The following is a 20,208-nucleotide window of genomic DNA, read 5'->3' as shown; positions in this document are numbered from 1 at the left end:
ATGCCATTTAATATTGCTTGGTTCACCAATCCAAGCGGTTCCAGCATGGTTAGGAGTATTTTAATTTGAATCCGCTAACCAATCCTGCTTTCATCCTGCATATAAACGTACACTTGCCACTTGACTACACATCACAAGCCGGGTTTCTTTTGATTGCTGTGATGGGAAAAGAACGCAGCACCTGTGCGTGGCCTGAGGTGAAGCAGCTGATATCACACACGGAAACACGCAGCGTGATCAAAGCAACCACACGGCTGCGTGCTGCTCTTCGTCTTTGGCACTTGTCAGATTTATGGCATGGATTTTTCTGATTGATGGCAACCCGGCACAAACATCCTCGGGGAAGCCGATGCGAGATGGCACGACTTTAGTTTAATGATCCGAGAGTAAAGTTAAGAGAGTTACAGTGGTTGCCGAGGTAACATTTGCTGGTTCCGAGCATGCTTTAAGTTTAACACTGAACTAATTAGGTGTCAGTGACAGATTTATGATGGATGTGTTGTCACAGTTTTTCCAAGTTAAAACGGTTTCTGTAAAACACTCGACAAGAATAAACACTGCAGTGCAGTCATTTAGTTTCGCTGCTTCTCAGCGATCCTGCAGGTGGGCCGCAAGAAAATGAACTCTCAATATTATACTATCATTTTTGGAATTCATAACTAATATGCTAAATTAAAATGATGGAAGTAATGTACTTTCTCCTGTTCTCTAATTGATAACTTCAAACTCGGCACAAAAACAGCCGCATGATCGCGTCTACAACTAGTAGGCCTACACGTAAGTCTGTTCATTCACAAACTATGCATGAAGTGAAAGTCTCTCTTTGTGTATTTTTGTGTGAACTATTTAATATTTCCACATAGTTGTCCAAATTAATGCCCTGTGAGTGTTTTATAACGGTCACGCGCCCATTATACAGGAGGGTCAAGGGAAGCTCAATGGCGTTTCTGTCATAGACTGTGAAATAAACTTGCATTTGAGCTTCAGACGCGCTCTGGTGGAGCTGTTCACTGTTCCTGTCAGCGATCTCCCAATAATATCCAGCTGTAACCCTACTGTTATCAGATCAAGGCGTTTCACCAGATTTACATTACATTTGTCTGTATATTTTTGAATAGTAGATATCAATAATAGATATTGAGTCAGTCGTAGAATATATGTATATATATATATATATATATATATATATATATATATATATATATATATATATATATATATATATATATATATAAAACATGGTTAGTTAATAAAAGTAAATAATATAGTAAGTACAGTATTATAGTTATTAGTAAATAAAATTTTATATATATTTTTTAGAAAATGCTAATAATAGAAAATAATATATAATATAGAACAATATATAAATATATATTTTTATTTGTTAATAAATAAAAAATGAATTGAGCATTTCATGCAAACATTTTAGAGAAAATGTCAGACAGGTGGCCCTTCAAAAATTGATCGGAGAAAGAAGTGAGCCCAGAAGTGGAAAAGGTTAAGTGCTTAAGTTGACATTAGTTGACATCACACTTTGGTGTGGATTTGATTGAATATCTAGTAGGAGTTTGCTACAATGCGATACAATAAGGATTATAACTTTCTGTCAGGTTTCAGATTTTACTCCAAGATACTTTTTTGTAGGTACTGGAACAAACCATTTGTCTGTAAATGTTTGTTCAAGTACTTAACTTGAAGGTCACTTCGTTGAAAGTTTGTAGGTGGTGCTATCAAGCCACTTTGAGTTCTGAAACCCACATCAGTTTACCACTTCTGTTGTGTGTGTAAAGTTTTGTTAGTTTTCAGTCATTTTTAGACCCTCAGAAATGTGATTACTTTGGACAAAAATGTGTGAATAATAATAATCATAATAATAACAACAATAATAATTTGACCATGAGGGCCCTCATGCATAATAATAATAATAATAATAATAATAATAATAATAATAATAAATTTATAATAATAATAATACTAATGCTACTACTACTACTACTACTAATAATAATAATACAATTAATGCTGGATAATTATTGTTGATATTGTTATTAGTATTATAAATCTTTATCACTATATTGTATAAAAAGTAAATACTACTTGTTGACTCCATATACAGTAAAACTCTAAGAAAACACATTATATTACCTCCAAACACAACAAACAATTTTAAAGTACTAACCTAAATTTAGTTTTCCCCTTTTGTCTAAAAACGAAAAGAATATGATGCGAAAAAATCTCTTCCTGGCAGTTTCTTCCTTTTAATTTCCCCTCAAACTGCATATGGCTTTGTTTCACTACAAAAAAAAAAAAAAGTTGAGTCCCTCGAGACCGTCTCTCAGCAAAGCAAGTCTGCGTATAATGAATTGGATGTGCTGGCGGAGACAGCGGCGGGTACAGAGCTGCACATCAGAAGGGATGGATCCTGCCGAATACCTGCACTACGCCTCAGCAACTCCTGCCTCCTCCAGAGACGACAACCTCTCTAACAACCAGCCACCAAAAAACACAGCCCCAAAATACCAACCTTCACTCTTCGCAGAATAATAATGCTGGCAGCTGCAAAACAATAACAATTCTCTGGCCAAAACAAATTCTGGATCACGTTCGCAAACCCAAATGTTTTTATACAGCGCAGCGTAGCATGAAGAGAACTTGCCACAAATTGTTGCTAATTTGAAGTTGGCAGCCATGAACGGCAAACGTTTGAAGCTAGAATACTGTAGCTGCTATCTATCTTTCTCCTGAATTACTATAAACTGTTAACGCTCGATAAAATGTAAAAAAAAAAGGGTGCAATGAGTTAGCATTATTTCACCATCAATTATTAACCTAGTTGAATTACCAAACAATTTTTTTATATCTCAAAAACAAGCAATATTACGAATGTATATTGAATACTACTGTATTTATAGCAGATACTATAGTGCTTATGACCCATATTATAGTAAAGTGATACATATCTTATCATGTGAAAATGTGTTTGTGCCATTAAGCCTCATCCACACTAGTAATTGGCAGCAGCAAAGCGACAAGTGACTGTTCTTTTCAACGGAGAGTGAGTGACTTCTGGCAACCTCCGTCTACACGAGCAACAGCAACCATTGGTGACCAGGTGGGTGTGTTGAGCAAGGCGAAAAAGTTGAGAATCATCAACTTTATGCAAATGAAGAGCGACTTTCATGAGCAACAACCAATAGAATTACCAGTAGAGCTCACATGACCCTCTCTTATCTTGCTCAGAGGCTGGTTGTATTCTCCTTGCTGTAGACCTACACAGATCCGTGTTAGAAGTAGGTCGCCACCTAGAGCGACAGGCAGCTAAAAAGTTGCTGCTAGTGTAAATAAGGCATTAATGATGTATTTGGCACAAGAAAAATAAGAAAAAAGGACTTTGGAGTGGCCTAGTCAAAGTCCTGAGCTGAATCCAATTGAGATCCCGAGGAATGACCTTGAAAAGGCTGTTAATGCTTGAAAAAACTTCAGTGTGGCTCAACTACAACCATTCTGCAAAGATGAGGGGACCAAAATTTCTCCACAGTGCTGTAACAGACTCATTGCAAGTCATTGAAAACACTTGATTGCAGTATTTGCTGCTAAATATGGCTCAATCAGGCTATTAGAACATTTATTTGACACAGTGCTACGTAGTTTCCATCAATAATGAAAACGTTAATTTAAAAACTGCATGATGTCTTTTATTGCGTTATAATTGACTAGTATTTAAATTAGTTTCATGATCTGAAACATTAAAGTGTGACAAACATGAAAAAAAAAATCAGTAAATCAGCAAATACTTATTCACATCACTGTATATTATACAATTTACAACACTTTGTTAATGAATGATCCTTGATACTGTATTATTAACTAAAGTGAACTAATAAACTGCAATACTGTAGTATACTTTACTTTTTACCAGATTAATCTGTGGTGTATTGTAGTGTATTATAGCCTATAGTTGTTGAAAACTACAGTATTGGGTAATCTGTTTATTTTACTATAATTGTTGTGTAGCAACTGTAGAAACATAACTGATTCATTCTGATTCAGTACTTTACAATATGCCTATTTCAGGTGGACGCCATTTTAGTAACAAAAGCGAGGCTGCGGTGGGAAGAAACCCGGAAGTATAGGATCAGCACTGTAAACATTGCAGCAATATGCTGTGGACCACAAACCTCCAGCTGTTGCCGTGACTTCAGAATGGGTAAACATCACTTCAATACCATGGGGACGCTTCCCTGCTTCAGCCTATGTGACCCGGTGAGCGATAAAACAATGCAGTCGTCTGCAGCACACCCTCATGTTGTCTGTAATAGTGTTGTCCCGGTACTGAACTTTGTAAAAGGTCATTTCCTGCTAACATTTAAGTGCTGCTGAGCGCGTTTTAAAACACAGCTGATTTGCTATAGTATTCACTGGTTCTTAACAGAAATGACTGTGATTGGCCGTAAAGGTCATCAGCTCGCAGTTTTCACCAAGTGCTCACACAGATACACGGACACTGGATCAGTTTAAAGCCATGAATATCAGTCGACTCATCAGTATGTTTGCACTCAGTAAACATCAGTGAAGTGCAGTTAACTGATAACCTTAACGGCCAATCACAGTCATTTCTGTTGAGCACATGAGCACAATAGCAAATCAGGGGTGTTTAAAAACGCAACAGCGCTAAAATGTCACCGGGAAATGGACGTTTTTCTTAAATTTATGTACTGATTGATGCCAAAATTCACTATTGTGATAAGTCTTATATAGTGAAAGAATCAGTGCATTAACTTGAGTTGGTTCAATGGCATCTAAAATTTGTGTTTGGGAAAGAAACGTTAGCTAACAAGCGCCATTTCCCTTAACTTAGCTAAAAATGAGGTCTGGTATCCCTTTTTATTTTCACTATACATTCAGAACAGACCTTTGGGTCACTCGGAAGGCGGTGAAATTATAAATTTGTCACTTTCTTTTCACTGATAAGATATACAGCGAGTTACACAAAGTTCCTGTGTGACTTCAGGCGATACTTCCCGGTTTCTTCCCACCGCAGCCTCAGTTTCGCATTAAAAATGGCTGCCACGTAAAATCAGTCCATAGAATGATTCAAAAACACAACAGTATTAACTATAAATTACTATAGTTTTTTTTATTCAGAATAAAAAGAGATAATAAGCTGTAGAAATTAAATATAGTAAACTCAAAAGTCTTTTGCACATAAATATGAAATACCTATCAGTCATGCCTCAAGATAAGAATTAGGATACGTCATCCATGGTCAACACGGACCGACGGAGGCCTGCTACTATTATCTGAAGTGATTTGATTCAGTTCTTTTGAATGGAAGTTCCCCAAACCTGTAACGTATAATTTAAATATCAGCAATCACATATGAAAAAAAAAGTGGATAAATATGGAGCTGACACAAAAAAAAATCATGGATTTCACAGCGGCTATTTTTGACATTTTCCATTTCAATAATCCACAGTTAATATTAACGGCTCGGCTAAATGGAGTTGCGCAGGACTATAAAACTCATCCAACACCCTGCTGCCACTACAGCTGATTTACACTGCCCCGAGCCCTCATCTGCATATCGTTAAACATCATAATCATTCCCCTTGACGAGGAGGAGGAGACGCCGCCTCGGGACACGTGACCTCAGCCACTGCAAGGGTTTATGGGAGCCGAACGGAGCAGGACGGTGAGCTCACTGCACACATTACAACTCCCATAAACACCCTCACTGTTTCACAAACTCACTCAGGGTTGTGCATGCCATAAATAATCAACCATGATTAAGAGAAATATGTCCCAGTGATCTTTGAATTCACTTCAAATAAGCAAAATAAATAGTTTTTTTGTTGTTTCTGCCGTTGTGGAACAATCTGGCCCATGAGATCGGAATGGCACCATCACAATCTATTTTTATATCCGCTTTAAAAACATACCTGGAAAGTTTGGCCTATTAATGTTATAATAGTTTTGTCGATTGCTTTATCTCTAAATATATTCTGTTGTTTATTTCTGTTTTCTCTATATTATTTTACTAAATATTGCTCTGTTTTATGTACAGCACTTTAGTCAGTCTTGTGGCTGTTTTTAAATGTGCTTTATGATTAAATGAACTTGACGAGAAATAGCCTGTTTTATTGCCTTCAGAAAGGACAGATCTCTGCTTATGGGCCTTGAAGTCACCCGGCACTAGTGTAGTGTAGATCTATCTATCTATCTATCTATCTATCGACCATCCGATTGTCCATTTATACATCCATCATCCAACCATCCATCCATCCATCCAACCTTCCATCCATCCATCCATCCATCCATCCATCCATCCATCCATCCATCCATCCATCCATCCATCCATCCATCCATCCATCTATCTATCTATCTATCTATCTATCTATCTATCTATCTATCTATCTATCTATCTATCTATCTATCTATCTATCTATCTATCTATCTATCGACCATCCGATTGTCCATTTATACATCCATCATCCAACCATCCATCCAACCTTCCATCCATCCATCCATCCATCCATCCATCCATCCATCCATCCATCCATCCATCCATCCATCCATCCATCCATCCATCTATCTATCTATCTATCTATCTATCTATCTATCTATCTATCTATCTATCTATCTATCTATCTATCTATCGACCATCCGATTGTCCATTTTTCCATCCATCATCCAACCATCCAACCATCCATCCATCCATCCATCCATCCATCCATCCATCCATCCATCCATCCATCCATCCATCCATCCATCCATCTATCTATCTATCTATCTATCTATCTATCTATCTATCTATCTATCTATCTATCTATCTATCGACCATCCGATTGTCCATTTTTCCATCCATCATCCAACCATCCAACCATCCATCCATCCATCCATCCATCCATCCATCCATCCATCCATCCATCCATCCATCCATCCATCCATCCATCCATCTATCTATCTATCTATCTATCTATCTATCTATCTATCTATCTATCTATCTATCTATCTATCTATCTATCTATCTATCTATCTATCTATCTATCTATCTATCTATCTATCGACCATCCGATTGTCCATTTATCCATCCATCCATCCATCCGTCCGTCTATGACTATTTATCTACCTCCACCCTCATCAAGCACAATGATAATGCATACATCTCTGCCTGATTAAAGAAACATATCTGTCTCATTTTTTGTCTAAGTCCTGTGCTAAAATGCAGAACAGAGGACTTTTAGTTTCTAACCCCGCAATGTCATACCCTTCACTTGTCCCTTATGACAGACGGCCCATAAAACCCTTTCAATAAGTTGTAAAATGGAAATAGTGCCTCCTGCCTTCAATGGGGAAATGGAAGCATGAACGTGAGAGTTATTCGAAATCTTCATGAGAAAAATGCAGACAACAGGGGATGCACATTAAATGTTTTTCTCTTCTCCCAGAACAAAATGTAATGATAATACACAACATTACAATTTAAACAATTTAAAATGACATACATTTTTGGAAAACACAATTTACTGTGATACGCAATTTAAATCTTAGTCTCCCTCCTGAAATGTATTGTCCCTTCATTCCCATCTTAAGTCAGTCTCTCATATTAGTGATTATAGTTTATCCCCAAATGCCTGAACAAACTGAATTCCAGTGTGCTCATTTCCAGGTGAAAAACACAAGCACCCAGCCACACACGCAAGCATAATGACAAAACAATACATCTATTTACAGACAAGCAGAGCGAAACATATCATTTTACCATGCTTCTATCTCTGCAGGGCAAACAAAGCCGACACATGCTGTACACATGTGAATAAATCATGAACGCTTCCCATATAAACATTAGCAGTACAAACTCAAAGCGCCCCGCTGGACTGAAATATGCTGCTTTTAGATTAGAGATCAGTACCTCTGTTTCGTTGTCTTATCTGTACGCTGCACATGCTGCTGAATTGTAATTTGATATGTGGGTAGATCATATCATTTGCACTCTCTGACCAAATGAACTGGATTTTAATTAACTTTTTTTTATACAAAAATTATGTATTTTTTTCTCTTTCGAAGCTGGGTTCAAACCGAAATCCTGAAATGACTTAGGAGAGACAAAGATTTTCAGATTACAAAAACGACGGAAGAGATAATGAGCAAATGAAATGACCACCCCTGCCGAGCTCAAAGATAATACACTAAAAGCACATAATCAGTAGCGGACATCTAACTGCGCACCGGTACAAAGGTTCAAATCTCTTTGTGAAGAACTTCAGAATGTCTTCTCTCACAAAAAAAGTTGACAAATTAATTCGTATGAATAATTTTGGGCTTGACTATTTGTATATGTAATGTGTATTACTATAGATGGATATAAATTATTATTATTTTTTTAGGGGTTTTTACCTTTATTGATAGGACAGCGGAGATGTAGAGACAGGAAAGTGTGGGGAGCAGAGATAGGGGAAGGATCAACAAAGGACCTTGAGACGGGAATCGAACTCAGGTTGCTGCGAGCACCTCGGTGCTATGTGTCGACGCACTAACCACTAGGCTACTGGCGCAGACTATTTTTTAAAATCTAGATTAATATCACGGTAATCTTGAAATCAATCTAGACCAAATGCCGAAGGCATTCAGAATATGTGTGCTATCCAAATAATGATTAAAAATAAGTCTTTGAGAACGGGTTTCTCAAGCCAGGTGGCGCATTAGACCAGGGGCTCATCTCCTGTTTCCAAAATGCATTACAAACTGCTTGAGAAACTGTTCTACTATGATAATTGATGATGAAAATAAAAGATGTTCAATAAGATGTACTTGTGTTTACGAACTGTTTATTCAGTTACTGTAGGCCTACATAAGCTCGAAACAGTGATTTTTGATTACCTTAATCCAACTAAAGTCATAACTGAACTAAACAGAAATGGAATTAAGATATGTGGAGTATGCATGTATTAGTGGCATTATTGAAGTAAACACGGCAATCAAACTATTACTGTCATGTAGGACTTTTCGCCATATCTTCTGACCAGATCCACACGCGTGGCTGTCAGTAAAGGACCACACACTTACACACATTGCGAAATGTGGAAGCTTTCTTCTTTTCATTTGGCGTGCGTTATTATGTTCCATAACACTTTCACCAGTCCTAACTTCTTATTTGCGTCTAATACCCCAGTTTTTCACAGGGGCATGAATGAAATGTTCATTAGTGAATGTGAAACTGCCGAACTCCTTAATTATATTATCGTCTATCAAGACAAATAACTAGATTACTGATGTCCATGTAAGCGTAGTCAGTAGTGTCTTCGAAGCAAGTGAAAGATCCAGAAGGGCATCCTGCTGATTTTTTGTCGGCTCACCGGTTTGACTTTCATTTACCGACATTCATTTTAAAAAGCACCCGGTTCATCTTATTTGTGTATGTTTTACTCGAATGCATAAACTCTACAGGTGCCTGATGTGGAGCTAACATTAATGAGATTCACTCTAGTGAACTGCATCCATGTTAGCACATCACGTTTGATGTGGTAATTTCATATTAGGAACACACACAGGTTCGAAGACTCATTCTCGCCCCCTACAGTGCAATTTGGCCAGGTATTAATCCGCGCTAAAATATCAAGGTGAAAGTCATCATAGCTTGCATAGAATAGACCCAGCTCCCAACCCAACTTTGAGAATAGATTAACGACGATATTTTTTTATACCCCGATAAGAGTCTTGCGTTAACGCAGGACGTTAGTGCTGATAACGGCCCACCACTAGTATTTATATAGCGTATTTATTGTGTTTGGTCATATGGGAGGAGGGTGGTAACTCTACACCACCATCAGTGTGCAGCATCCAATTGGATGGGCCACAAGACAACGGCGCCAGTGCGCTCATTACACACCAGCTATTGGTGGAGTTGAGAGACAGTGATAGATCCAATCCAGTGGATGGGGATTATTGGGAGGCTATGATCAGTAAAATGGAATAAATTTCGCCAGGACACTGGGGTTACACCCCTACTCTTTATCATGGGATTTTTAATCACCTCGGTTTAACGTCTCATCCGAAAGACGTCATTCACTGACAGTATAGTGTCCCCTTCACTATACTGGGGCATTAGGACCCACACAGACCACAAGTTGAGCACCCCCTGCTGGCTTCACTAACATCACATCCAACAGAAACCTAGTTTTCCCAAGTGGTCTCCCATCCAGGCTCAGCCCTGCTTAGCTTTAGTGAGTTTCTTATATAAATAAACTTTCCGTGCCTTTAATGTGAAACAATGTGACTTTAGCACATGCAAAAAATGTGCACTTACCCGTAACGGAGCTGTCTAAGTTGTCCATGCTGGAGCCTGGCGTGTGTTCAGTGCCCCTAATTGGTGGCGACATCTCGTATCCTTCATCCTCCTCATCATCGTCATCTTCATCAGGGAGATCGGTCTCGATGTCAGACACTAAGGTGCTGGAGACGTAGCCCACGGGTGGTGCGGGGGCCTGGGGCGGGTAAGGCCCACCCTGCATGTGCCTGCGGAGAATTCCAAAGAAGTCAAACAGGAACATACCATGCTTTTTTTATTTGCATAACCAAGCAAGGGTTGTCAGTGGGAGACAAAGGGTGTCAATGAGAGACAAGCCCAGACAAAAGAGAAAAGCATGGGGTGTGCTGTCTGTCAGGCGAAATTTGGTATTCCTAGAACATTCCTTGTCATCTCTCGGATGAATTGGGACAATTCGGCTAATTCAGCAGCGCCACGGTTTGCATGCTAACACAATGACCTACTAATTGCAGCTTGAAGAGGATACAATGGCAACCACCACAGGCATGTCTTCGCTGGCCTGTCACCCACAAGACAGCTAGGTTTGATGACAGCCCCACTGTGTGTCTATATATATATATATATATATATAAATACATGTGTGTGTGTGTGTGTGTGTGTGTACCGTGTGTGTTTGTGCAGTGGTGCTGCTTAGGATTCGAATATAATTATGGGCTCTTCTCTGTCGTCAAAAACGCACTATGAGCAACATACTCATTATGGCGGCAACATGACATCTTCCTCCTGACAAGTGGCGGTCGTTCACTTACAGTGCCGAATGTAATAAGTGGGAAGTTGGATTCTCTAGGAAAGACAGGATGAAGCATGGCTTTAGCATGCCGGGTTTATAAAAAAAAAAGCTTTATGCTGTCTAGGGTTTATGACTACAAATTGTTTTCACCGGTAATTCAACTACATTCTTTTTAAAATGATTAAATTCAAGCTTTTATTGAAAATTTTTAACACAACACTTCAAATAAACGTAGAGTTTTTGTCATGTTTCTAGTTCAAATATCATCAACAACAACAACAAAAACAACAACAAAACCTCCAATTATTTATTCATTCATTCATTTTCCTTCGGTTTAGTCCCTTTATTCATCAGGACTAAGAACACAAAAAAGTTATTCATCAACGTCTAAAAACGTTTCTTGATTGACAACCTTTTCAGAAATTTGAACTAGAAACAAGACAAAAACTCTACTGAGGAAACTTTTTTTTTTTTTTTTTGCAGTGTTGTGGTGTAAGATTTCAATAGAGGATTTCGGTTTTATTAAAATTTAATAATTTTAGGAAGAATGTAGTTGAATTAGCCATGAAAACAATTCCTAGTCACACACCTTGGACAGCAAAATGTTAGGGTTAGGGTTATATATATATAATATGTAAATTATGTACATATATTATGTAAATATGTTACATTTGTTACATGTAAAAGCTATAAAGTAGTGAATAAAATAAACTCAAACTTTAGCCATGTCCAATTGATAAGCACAATTTCATCGTTCACTCAAAATAAAACTGTCATTATTTACTTTCCCATGGCAATCTCAAACCTTTTTTTTTTTGTTCTGTTGAACAGAAGAATATATTTTGAAGAATGTTGGACAACTACTGTATAAACACTGACTTCTATAGTATTTGCTTGTTTCCTACCATGGATGTCAATGGTTTTCAATAAAAGCGGTTGTTAGTAGATCGGATATGATTGTGGCCAGAAGTTAACGAGAATTATTTATATTATTTATAAAATTTCTCATTTATTGTATTTTATAAACGTCTACCCCCACCCTAACCCTTAACCCAATTATCACAGTAATGTAAAAACAGTTGTTGTGCTGAGAATAATTTATGTTATTTATTAAATTACCCAATAAATTGTGGTTTTTAATGTCTACCCCCACTCCAACCCTAAACTCAACTGTCACAGTACTGTAAAAATATTAATAATTGTTATAAAAAAATGCTGCTATATTAATGTGCATATCACACTTCCAGCCGGCCGCGCATCCGATCTAGACTTTACCAATAAAAGCTTGAATTAAAAAAATGTAATATAATTAATTATATTAATATTTATATTATTATATTAATATAATTAAATATATTAATATTTAATATAATTAATATAAATTAACAGTTGAATTAGCCATGGAAACAATTCCTAGTCATAAACCCCAGACAGTATAAAGCTGATATATAAATATAAATACTATTAAGTAGTGAATTAAAACAAATACAAATGTTTCCCTTATTTTATGGCATGATGAACCAAATCTTTAAGTCAAATCTTACCAAGTCTGTTTAGCCATGTCCAATTGATAAGCACGGGTAAGCTCATCTAGGTGGGCTTGGAGCATGGGCTGCATTTCTTCACGTGGAGATGGGCTCAGTGTGGCTGTGGACTGTTTGCCAAAGGAAACTGCAGCAGGAGAAGAAGCCACACCCCTAATGGGAGGAGTTGGCACCCGCTCTTCCTCTTCCTCCAGCTCATCCTCTAAACCCTGATGGAGGTACGTCTGCACTGGCAATGGTGGGCCCCAACCATCACTATCATATCTAGAACAAATGAAACAAAATCTAAATAGTCCTAAGACAAATCCCTGAGGCACCCCCACCAATTATGTGTGTTTATTAAAAAAAAGAATTATTACAAAATTTCCGTCTACACAACATTTATGGATATTATGAGTCTCAGGTTTATAAACATAATAGTAACTATGTAAGGTTTGTGTTCAATACAATAAATCTAAAGGGATTAACTCGTGTATGAATACAGGCTGATCTGCCGGAATGACTCTGTTTTTTCCCCCCTTTTTTATTTCCCAGAACTGTGCTTATACATGCTGAAATAATGCATGTCATAAAGCCAACGTTCATTAAAGGAATTTGTCAGTGCACATCCCGTAGGACATAACAGTTTTAATCTGAAGCCATTAAAGACAGTGGTGAGATTTACAACGCAGAAGACTACTCATTTGCCAGAGAGCCTATTAAGCCGGATGACTCTCCGAGATGGAAATTAACAGGGCTGAAAGGCAAGCACACCTCTCAGGCAGGATGTTTAATTTGTATTACCACCTTGGTGTTTTCGTTTTTAACTATACAGATGGGTTGACGCTGATGTCAGACCAGAGAGAAGTGCCATCAGAGTTGCAAGTATATTAAAAGTTGCTGAGCGTGAACAGTTTGTCAAACAGGGCTTTAATATTATCACACATTGGCAGAAACGCTTTGTCTATTTATAACAGACAACAAATAAATCATTTGGGTAAAGGCGGCTTCATTAACTCCCGAAGGAATAAATAAATACTATTAGCGGATTTACGGATGGTATTAACTAGCAAGAATGAGGCTTTGAATAATTTCTAATGCACAGCATGGCTGGTTTTACTGTAAAGCACTGCTTTTATCACTTGATGAGATAAATCCAAAGCGTAATTAAATGGATCATCATCTCTAGATATTGTAGATGTGACCACTAAATTGGTAGTATGAAAAGTAAAGCTAAATGAGCGGTTTAGGACCCTACCCTCCTCCATCATGGTGCTCTGAGGCGTAGTGGTCCATCTCTGTGCCAGGAAGAGGGTGGATGGGAGGAGGAGGAAGTGGAACGTTCGCCCAGTTGGAGCCATTCATCTTGGTGGGCTTGACGTTTGCTTTGGTCTTCTTCTTCTTACCACCTTTTCCACCTACAATATCGAAAGTCATAGGTGTTCGTTAGTTTTAACACAAAATTATGTCACATGCCAGTACATTTTCACCATTAAAAGAACATTTTTTAGTTTCCATTTAAAGGGATAGATCACCCAAAAATTTTCTTATAATTCCCTGACCAATGGCTAATTTCAAACCATCGGAACCTTGTTGGAAACCTATAAACATTGACTTCCATAGTATTTGTTTTCCTACAATTGATGTCAATGGTTACAGGCTTAGACATGTCAAGTATCAAGCTAGCAGTATAGAGTCCCCATCAATATACTTGGGCGTTGGGACCCTTACAGACTGCAGGTTATGTGCCCCCTGCTGGTCTCACTAACATCACTTCCGGCAGCCATCTAGCTTTCCCATGTGGTCTCCCATTCAGGTACTGCCCTGCTTAGCTTAAGTGGGCAACGATCTGAGAGTTGCACAGAGCTAGCTGCTGACATTTTACCACAGTTGATGTCAATGGCTACAGGTTTACAGCATTCTTAGAAATGTCAAAAGCAAAAGTCCAAGGCATTCAAAAAGTAAGTGGAAAAATTAAAGAGCCTTTATTAACATTATTGAATATGTTATAAAAATAATATTATTAAAAAAACAGCACTCTTGTGCGTCACACCTATGCATTTTGGCAAAAAAAGAGCTTGTGATCACAATAAGTCATGATCAGCAGTGATCCACTCATGGCAGACCGTTTGTAAACTACAATTCCCATCATGCTGTTTCACACACACCGGTTGCTGTTCACCATTGATGACGCACACACAGCTGAATTCCATCATCACTGATTGTCTGTACTACTTATACACCACACACACACCAGTTTAGGGCAGCATCTTTGTTTGCTGTATTAAGTGTTTCCAGTTCTTTGTTTTGCCGGCCGTATTTTGGACACAAACCTACACTTTTGTTGTATGCTTTTTCGCCACATGTACTGAGCTTATGCCTGTTTGATGACTATGATTAGGATGTCCTGTTTGTTCCTGCTTTGCTCCTGTATTGACCATTGCCTGTCTGTGCGACTAATCCTATTAAAGCACTTGAATCCTTACTTTTGTTGTCCTCGACCCGCTTGCACACGTGACACAAAAATGCAGTTTTTTTAAAAATAGCCATGTTAATAATGGATTTTTAATTTGTTTAACTTACTGTCTAAGTGCCTTACACTTGTGACTTTATTGTTTATCCAAACGAATTCCTTATCCAAAGAGTAACGCCACATTAATTACCCCTGAAGCACTTTTTGTTTAATTTTTGATTTTTATAGTTCAAAATATATTATTTTGTGTTCAGAAGAAGAAAAACAAAAACTCAAACTAACTTGGAGCACGTCAAAGTTTGAGAAAATAATGAAAGAATTAAAAAAAGGAAATTGGTTAGTTTTTTTCCCTTTAACAAACAGTCGAAAAATTATCTTTGCTGCTTATTCAAACTATTTATTTATAGTAAGCTGAATCAACACAATTTTAGATTTTATTTTGGAATAACTTAATATTTTTTACGTTCGACCAACTTAATTCGTTCATTAATTTTTTTTCCTTCAGCTTAGTCTCCATTTTAGAGGTTGCCACAGCGGAATGAACTGCCAACTATTCCAGCATATGTTTTACGTAGCGGATGCCCTTCCAGCCGCAACCCAGTATCTGGAAACATTCATACGCAATCATTTAGTTAATGCAATTCACTTGTACCACATTTCTTTGGACTGTGGGGGAAATCAGAGCACCCTGAGGAAACCCACGCCAACAGGGGGAGACCATGCAAACTCCATACAGAAATGCCAACTGGCCCAGCTGGGACTCGAACCAGCGATATTCATACTGTGAGGTGACAGTGCTAACCACTGAGCCACTATGATCAATCAACTTTAATTACAATTAAAGTTAACTTAGGTCAAGGTCATAGTCAACTTTATTTATATAAAACCTTAAAAAAACATGAATGTTGCTTCACAAACATGACAACAATAATAAAGAATTTGAGTGACAGGACAAGATATGCTACAATAAAATAAAATAAAAATAAATAAATAAATAAATGTAAAAAATCGATATAGTTAATGAGTGCTAAATAACTCATTTCTATCAACAGGCCGGAGAGAAGGGGTAGGTTTTGACACATTTTTTTAAAAACACAATGTAGATGAAGCTCTGATTTCTAAAGGTAATGTCTTCCAAAGTTTTGAATAATAGACTAAGAAGGCTCTGTCTCCTTTTGTTTTCAAGTGGGATTTAATAGCAATTAGCAGGAGCTGAGCAGAAGACCTAAGGGATTTTAATCAATTTGTGTTGGGACAACATGAAGGAACTATGTGGAACCCAGCATTTTTTACAGTGAATGCTTGAAATTCTCTATACTACGTTAAGACTCCTGCAATGGCACTGTCAAATGCAATTTCTAGTATTTTACCATGTAAAACTTCTCTATACACACTCCATTTATAAACCTCTCAAGAGCCAACATGGCCACAATAGAAATCTCAAGGCTGCGCGGTGAAAGAAGCTGTTTACAGCATGTCAATAGTCAAAGACTGAAGACTCAAATTACTGAAAAAAACCTTTGACCTCTATTCAAGAAACTTGATGGAATCTCTTTGCTCACAAGTTTGCAAGTATTCATTTAATGTTCTTTAAACTTTGAAAACAGAAGTTTTGAAAGAGAAAAAAAGCTGTTAAACTTGAATTATGTTGCATCAACAATCTCCCTGGACAAACGCTTTGGCACACTTGCCCAAGAAGCAGTCCGCGGGATAGTAATTAATCACTCTTCTGTCAGATTCTAATTAACAAAACCATCTAAATGTAACGGCCATCAATGCCAGATGAAGACGTTTGGGATGAGGATGTGATGTATCTGCGTGTTCTCCGCAGACTACATACAGAGGCGGCAAGATTCATTACTGTAAATTATTAATACTGCCGCTGGCAAACTCGACATGACCAGTGCTTTCTCGCGTGTTGCCAGATCCTCGTGAGTTTCAAGCCAGGCATAGAATAGCTGAGACTGAAGGAGGCCAAAGCACGGCCAAGTGCAAACGGGGGGAAAAACCTTCACTGGCAGCACTTGAGCTGTATGGGATCCTATCTGTCATCATCTGCTTCTGTCTGCCAATGGCCTCTAATTGTGCCTGCCGCCTCAAAACGTTCCGATTCAGGCAACCCTGTGGCTTCAAACATCATGTTGTTATTTAATATAATGCCAGGAGTTTGACAGGGCTATACATTAAATCCAAAAAACCCTTTAGAAAAGCCACACTGAATCGCATTTAGGGGCTATAAAAAGACCATCTTCCCTGATTCTTAACAGAATATTCCACCAAAAAATGAGTTGTTGCTAACCCATATTACTTTTTTCTTCTGTGAAGAAATTCGACAGGTCAGTGAGTTGACTGAGGCTTCCAAAATCCACTCACCGGCCACTTTATTAGGCACACCTGTCCATCTGTTCGTTAGCAAATTTCTAATCAGCCGATCACAGCTCAATGCATTCAGGCATGTAGACATGGTCAAGACGATCGAGCAGTCGGACAGGTGTACCTAATAAAGTGGCCGCCGGATGATGTATAACACTATTATTTTTTTGAGTGCACTATTCCTTTAAGAAACAAGAACAAGGGTGTTTGTGAGCATGACAATAAAAGGACGAGCACCGTAGCTATGCACAGTTCAGAGCAGATTTGTCATACAGAGTCTGACGTTTATGATACTCTTGGCGTTCGCCCTATTAGAGAGCGTTCTCATCGCCGGAAACTTCTCGCTGACGCTGCGCTATTGTTCCGGGAGAGCGAGACGCATTAGGAGACTTGCGGAGGGATGGAAGTGTCAAACCAAGATGAATAAAGCAAGCTAGTAATAAAAAAATAACAACAGGCCAGAGGCAGAAGTGGCTGGAGTGGGGGGAAGTAATTGGGTTTCCTAATCGTTCCTCTGGGTGACGTGCGGCATCAGCCAATAAATGGCGAGATGGCGTGATCACTCAATCACTCGCTCACTTTCTTTCTCCCTCTGTTTGTCGAGTAGAGGGCATCAATAATGTAAACGAGTCTCCGCTGAGGAGTCGGGCAGCTCCTGAAATTACCAACGGAAGAAGAAAAAAATGGGAGGAAAATGGAGAAGAAGGGTGGCTTGGGGCGCCAGTGACTCGACTGACAATCTGATTTCTGAAGTAAGCCAGATCACACTAAACTTGGCTGTGCTACAGAACTTTTACCGCATTAACACATCAGAGTTTGCTCAACTCGGATCTGTTCTGTCTTGTACAACAAATTACAATCTAATTGTAAGGTATGGTGCAAAACAGGGGGAGTAATAGCAGTATTTGACAATAATTTGCTTTTAATGGGACAGGGTTAAAAAAAAACTTTATGGACTTTCTATTGCAGGAAATGCATGTGTTCCTGATTATAAGGAAATCGAGAAAGGTTGTGGATCAAAATAAATGCATCAATATTTATTGTTCAAGATTACATCATAATTGTAGGTTCAATGATATGCGTACTGACATTACAGAGTGTTACAGACTATGGGCTCTATTTTAACGAACTAGGTGCAAAGTCTGATGCGCAGGGCGCAAAAGCATTAAGGGCGTATTTGGATCCACTTTTGCGATTTTAATGACAGAAAAATACGCTCTGCACTGTGGTTTATGGTCTAACAGGGTTGAGCTTATCCTCTTAATGAATTATAGGTGTGTTATAGATGGTGGACTTTTTAAGTTTAAAAACTGAACGCTTTACTAGTGAGAAACCAGTAAAACAAACCATCTGCAGCGCAAGGATAAAGAATGAGCCTTCTCCAATCGACCTTTCCTTTCACTTTCTCTCTTTCATGGATAATGAAATGTGTTGTACGCACAGACATCGATTAGCCTACATAATTAATGTTGTTTGTTAAAGATTTGTTTCAAAACTATTTCCAAATTCAGATCTAATTCCCAGCAAATGAATAAATGAACAATAATAATGAAGTGTGGTCAAGTGTGGAGTTATATCCAAATACACATGCTATGCTTCATACGGCCCAAAACCTGACAGGTGGACAAATCTTAGCTTGTTTTTAATAAATCAAGTATAAATATGCATTTATTAAATAATACTGCTTATAATAATAACATTATACCAAGGCAAATTGTCATGAAAACCTTTTAAAAAGCCCCCCGGGATGAAGGTAGAGGCTTTTATATTTATGTAGAAAGTAACATTTTTAAAAAATATTTAATCCTTTAATTTATTTTCATTCATAATTTTAACTGGGGATTTTTTTTTTACAGTGCCGCCCCCAGCAAGATGCCACCCCGGGGCGATTGCTCATATCGCCCATCCCTAAATCCACCACTGACAGCAGCAGAAGATCACAGCGAGTGCCACTCCCGTCAGCTAAAAACAGGAAACTTAGGCTACAATTCGCACAAGCTCACTAAAATTGGACAATATGACAATTATAAAAACGTTGCCTGCTCTGACGAGTCTCGATTTCTACTGCGACATTCAGATGGTCAGAATTTGGCATCAACAACATGGAAACATGTCAATATGGACCAAAATCTCAGAGGAATATTTTAAGTTGAATCTATGTCACTAAGGATTGAGGCAGTTCTGAAGGCAAAAGAGGGTCCAATGCGGTATTCTGTTTGTAGAGTGGTCAGTAAATGTATATATATGTTTTCAAAATGACTAATAATTGTTTCCTAAAGCACCATATAAGAATTAATTTCTTGGGAAAATTGTGAATAATAATGCAAACAAATTAGCTTTGCATCACAGGAACAATGGGTATTTTAAAATATATTAAACATCTGAAAATATAATAATATTTCACAATATTATCGTTTTTACTTGGTTTTGACATTTAAACAATATAGAGTAATTTCCAAAAAGCATGAGCTTTATCATTTATCTGAATGATTGATAATGAAAAGACAACAATTTCACATTAAGCTAGTTAGAAAGCTCAAATCCAGTATCACATGTTATTAATACAACCTTAACACACTACCCGGAGGTCAAACGATATGGCACTGATTTGATTTGGTCAAATCTTTGAAACCACCCTCGCCTGAAGAGGTTGAGATGTTTGACCTAAATCTACCCTTGGCGTCCTAATTGTGGTCCATGAAAACACTTGAGCCAGATGCTTGGAGAGTTTCCCATCTAAACGTCTGAGGCTGAGGCTGGATTACTGCACAGTTAAAGCACT

At 37.9% G+C, this 20,208-nt stretch overlaps 1 protein-coding gene across 11 annotated transcripts in view; it reads right to left on the bottom strand.

Moving 5' to 3' along the window:
* Positions 1–20,208, bottom strand: part of robo2 (roundabout, axon guidance receptor, homolog 2 (Drosophila)) — an 866,533-nt gene that overhangs the window by 9,796 nt on the left and 836,529 nt on the right. For all 11 annotated transcript variants that reach the window (XM_073923230.1, XM_073923224.1, XM_073923225.1 and 8 more), the window contains 3 exon segments: positions 13,839–13,998; positions 12,602–12,865; positions 10,307–10,515 (listed from right to left, as the gene is read on the bottom strand). In XM_073923230.1, the coding sequence (XP_073779331.1) occupies positions 10,307–10,515; positions 12,602–12,865; positions 13,839–13,998 (633 nt within the window).

Source organism: Danio rerio, chromosome 15 (genome assembly GCF_049306965.1).
Source record: "Danio rerio strain Tuebingen ecotype United States chromosome 15, GRCz12tu, whole genome shotgun sequence".
Taxonomy (NCBI): Eukaryota; Metazoa; Chordata; class Actinopteri; order Cypriniformes; family Danionidae; genus Danio; species Danio rerio.
Note: the sequence above shows the minus strand (reverse complement) of the source record. Positions and strands in the feature narration are given on the sequence as shown.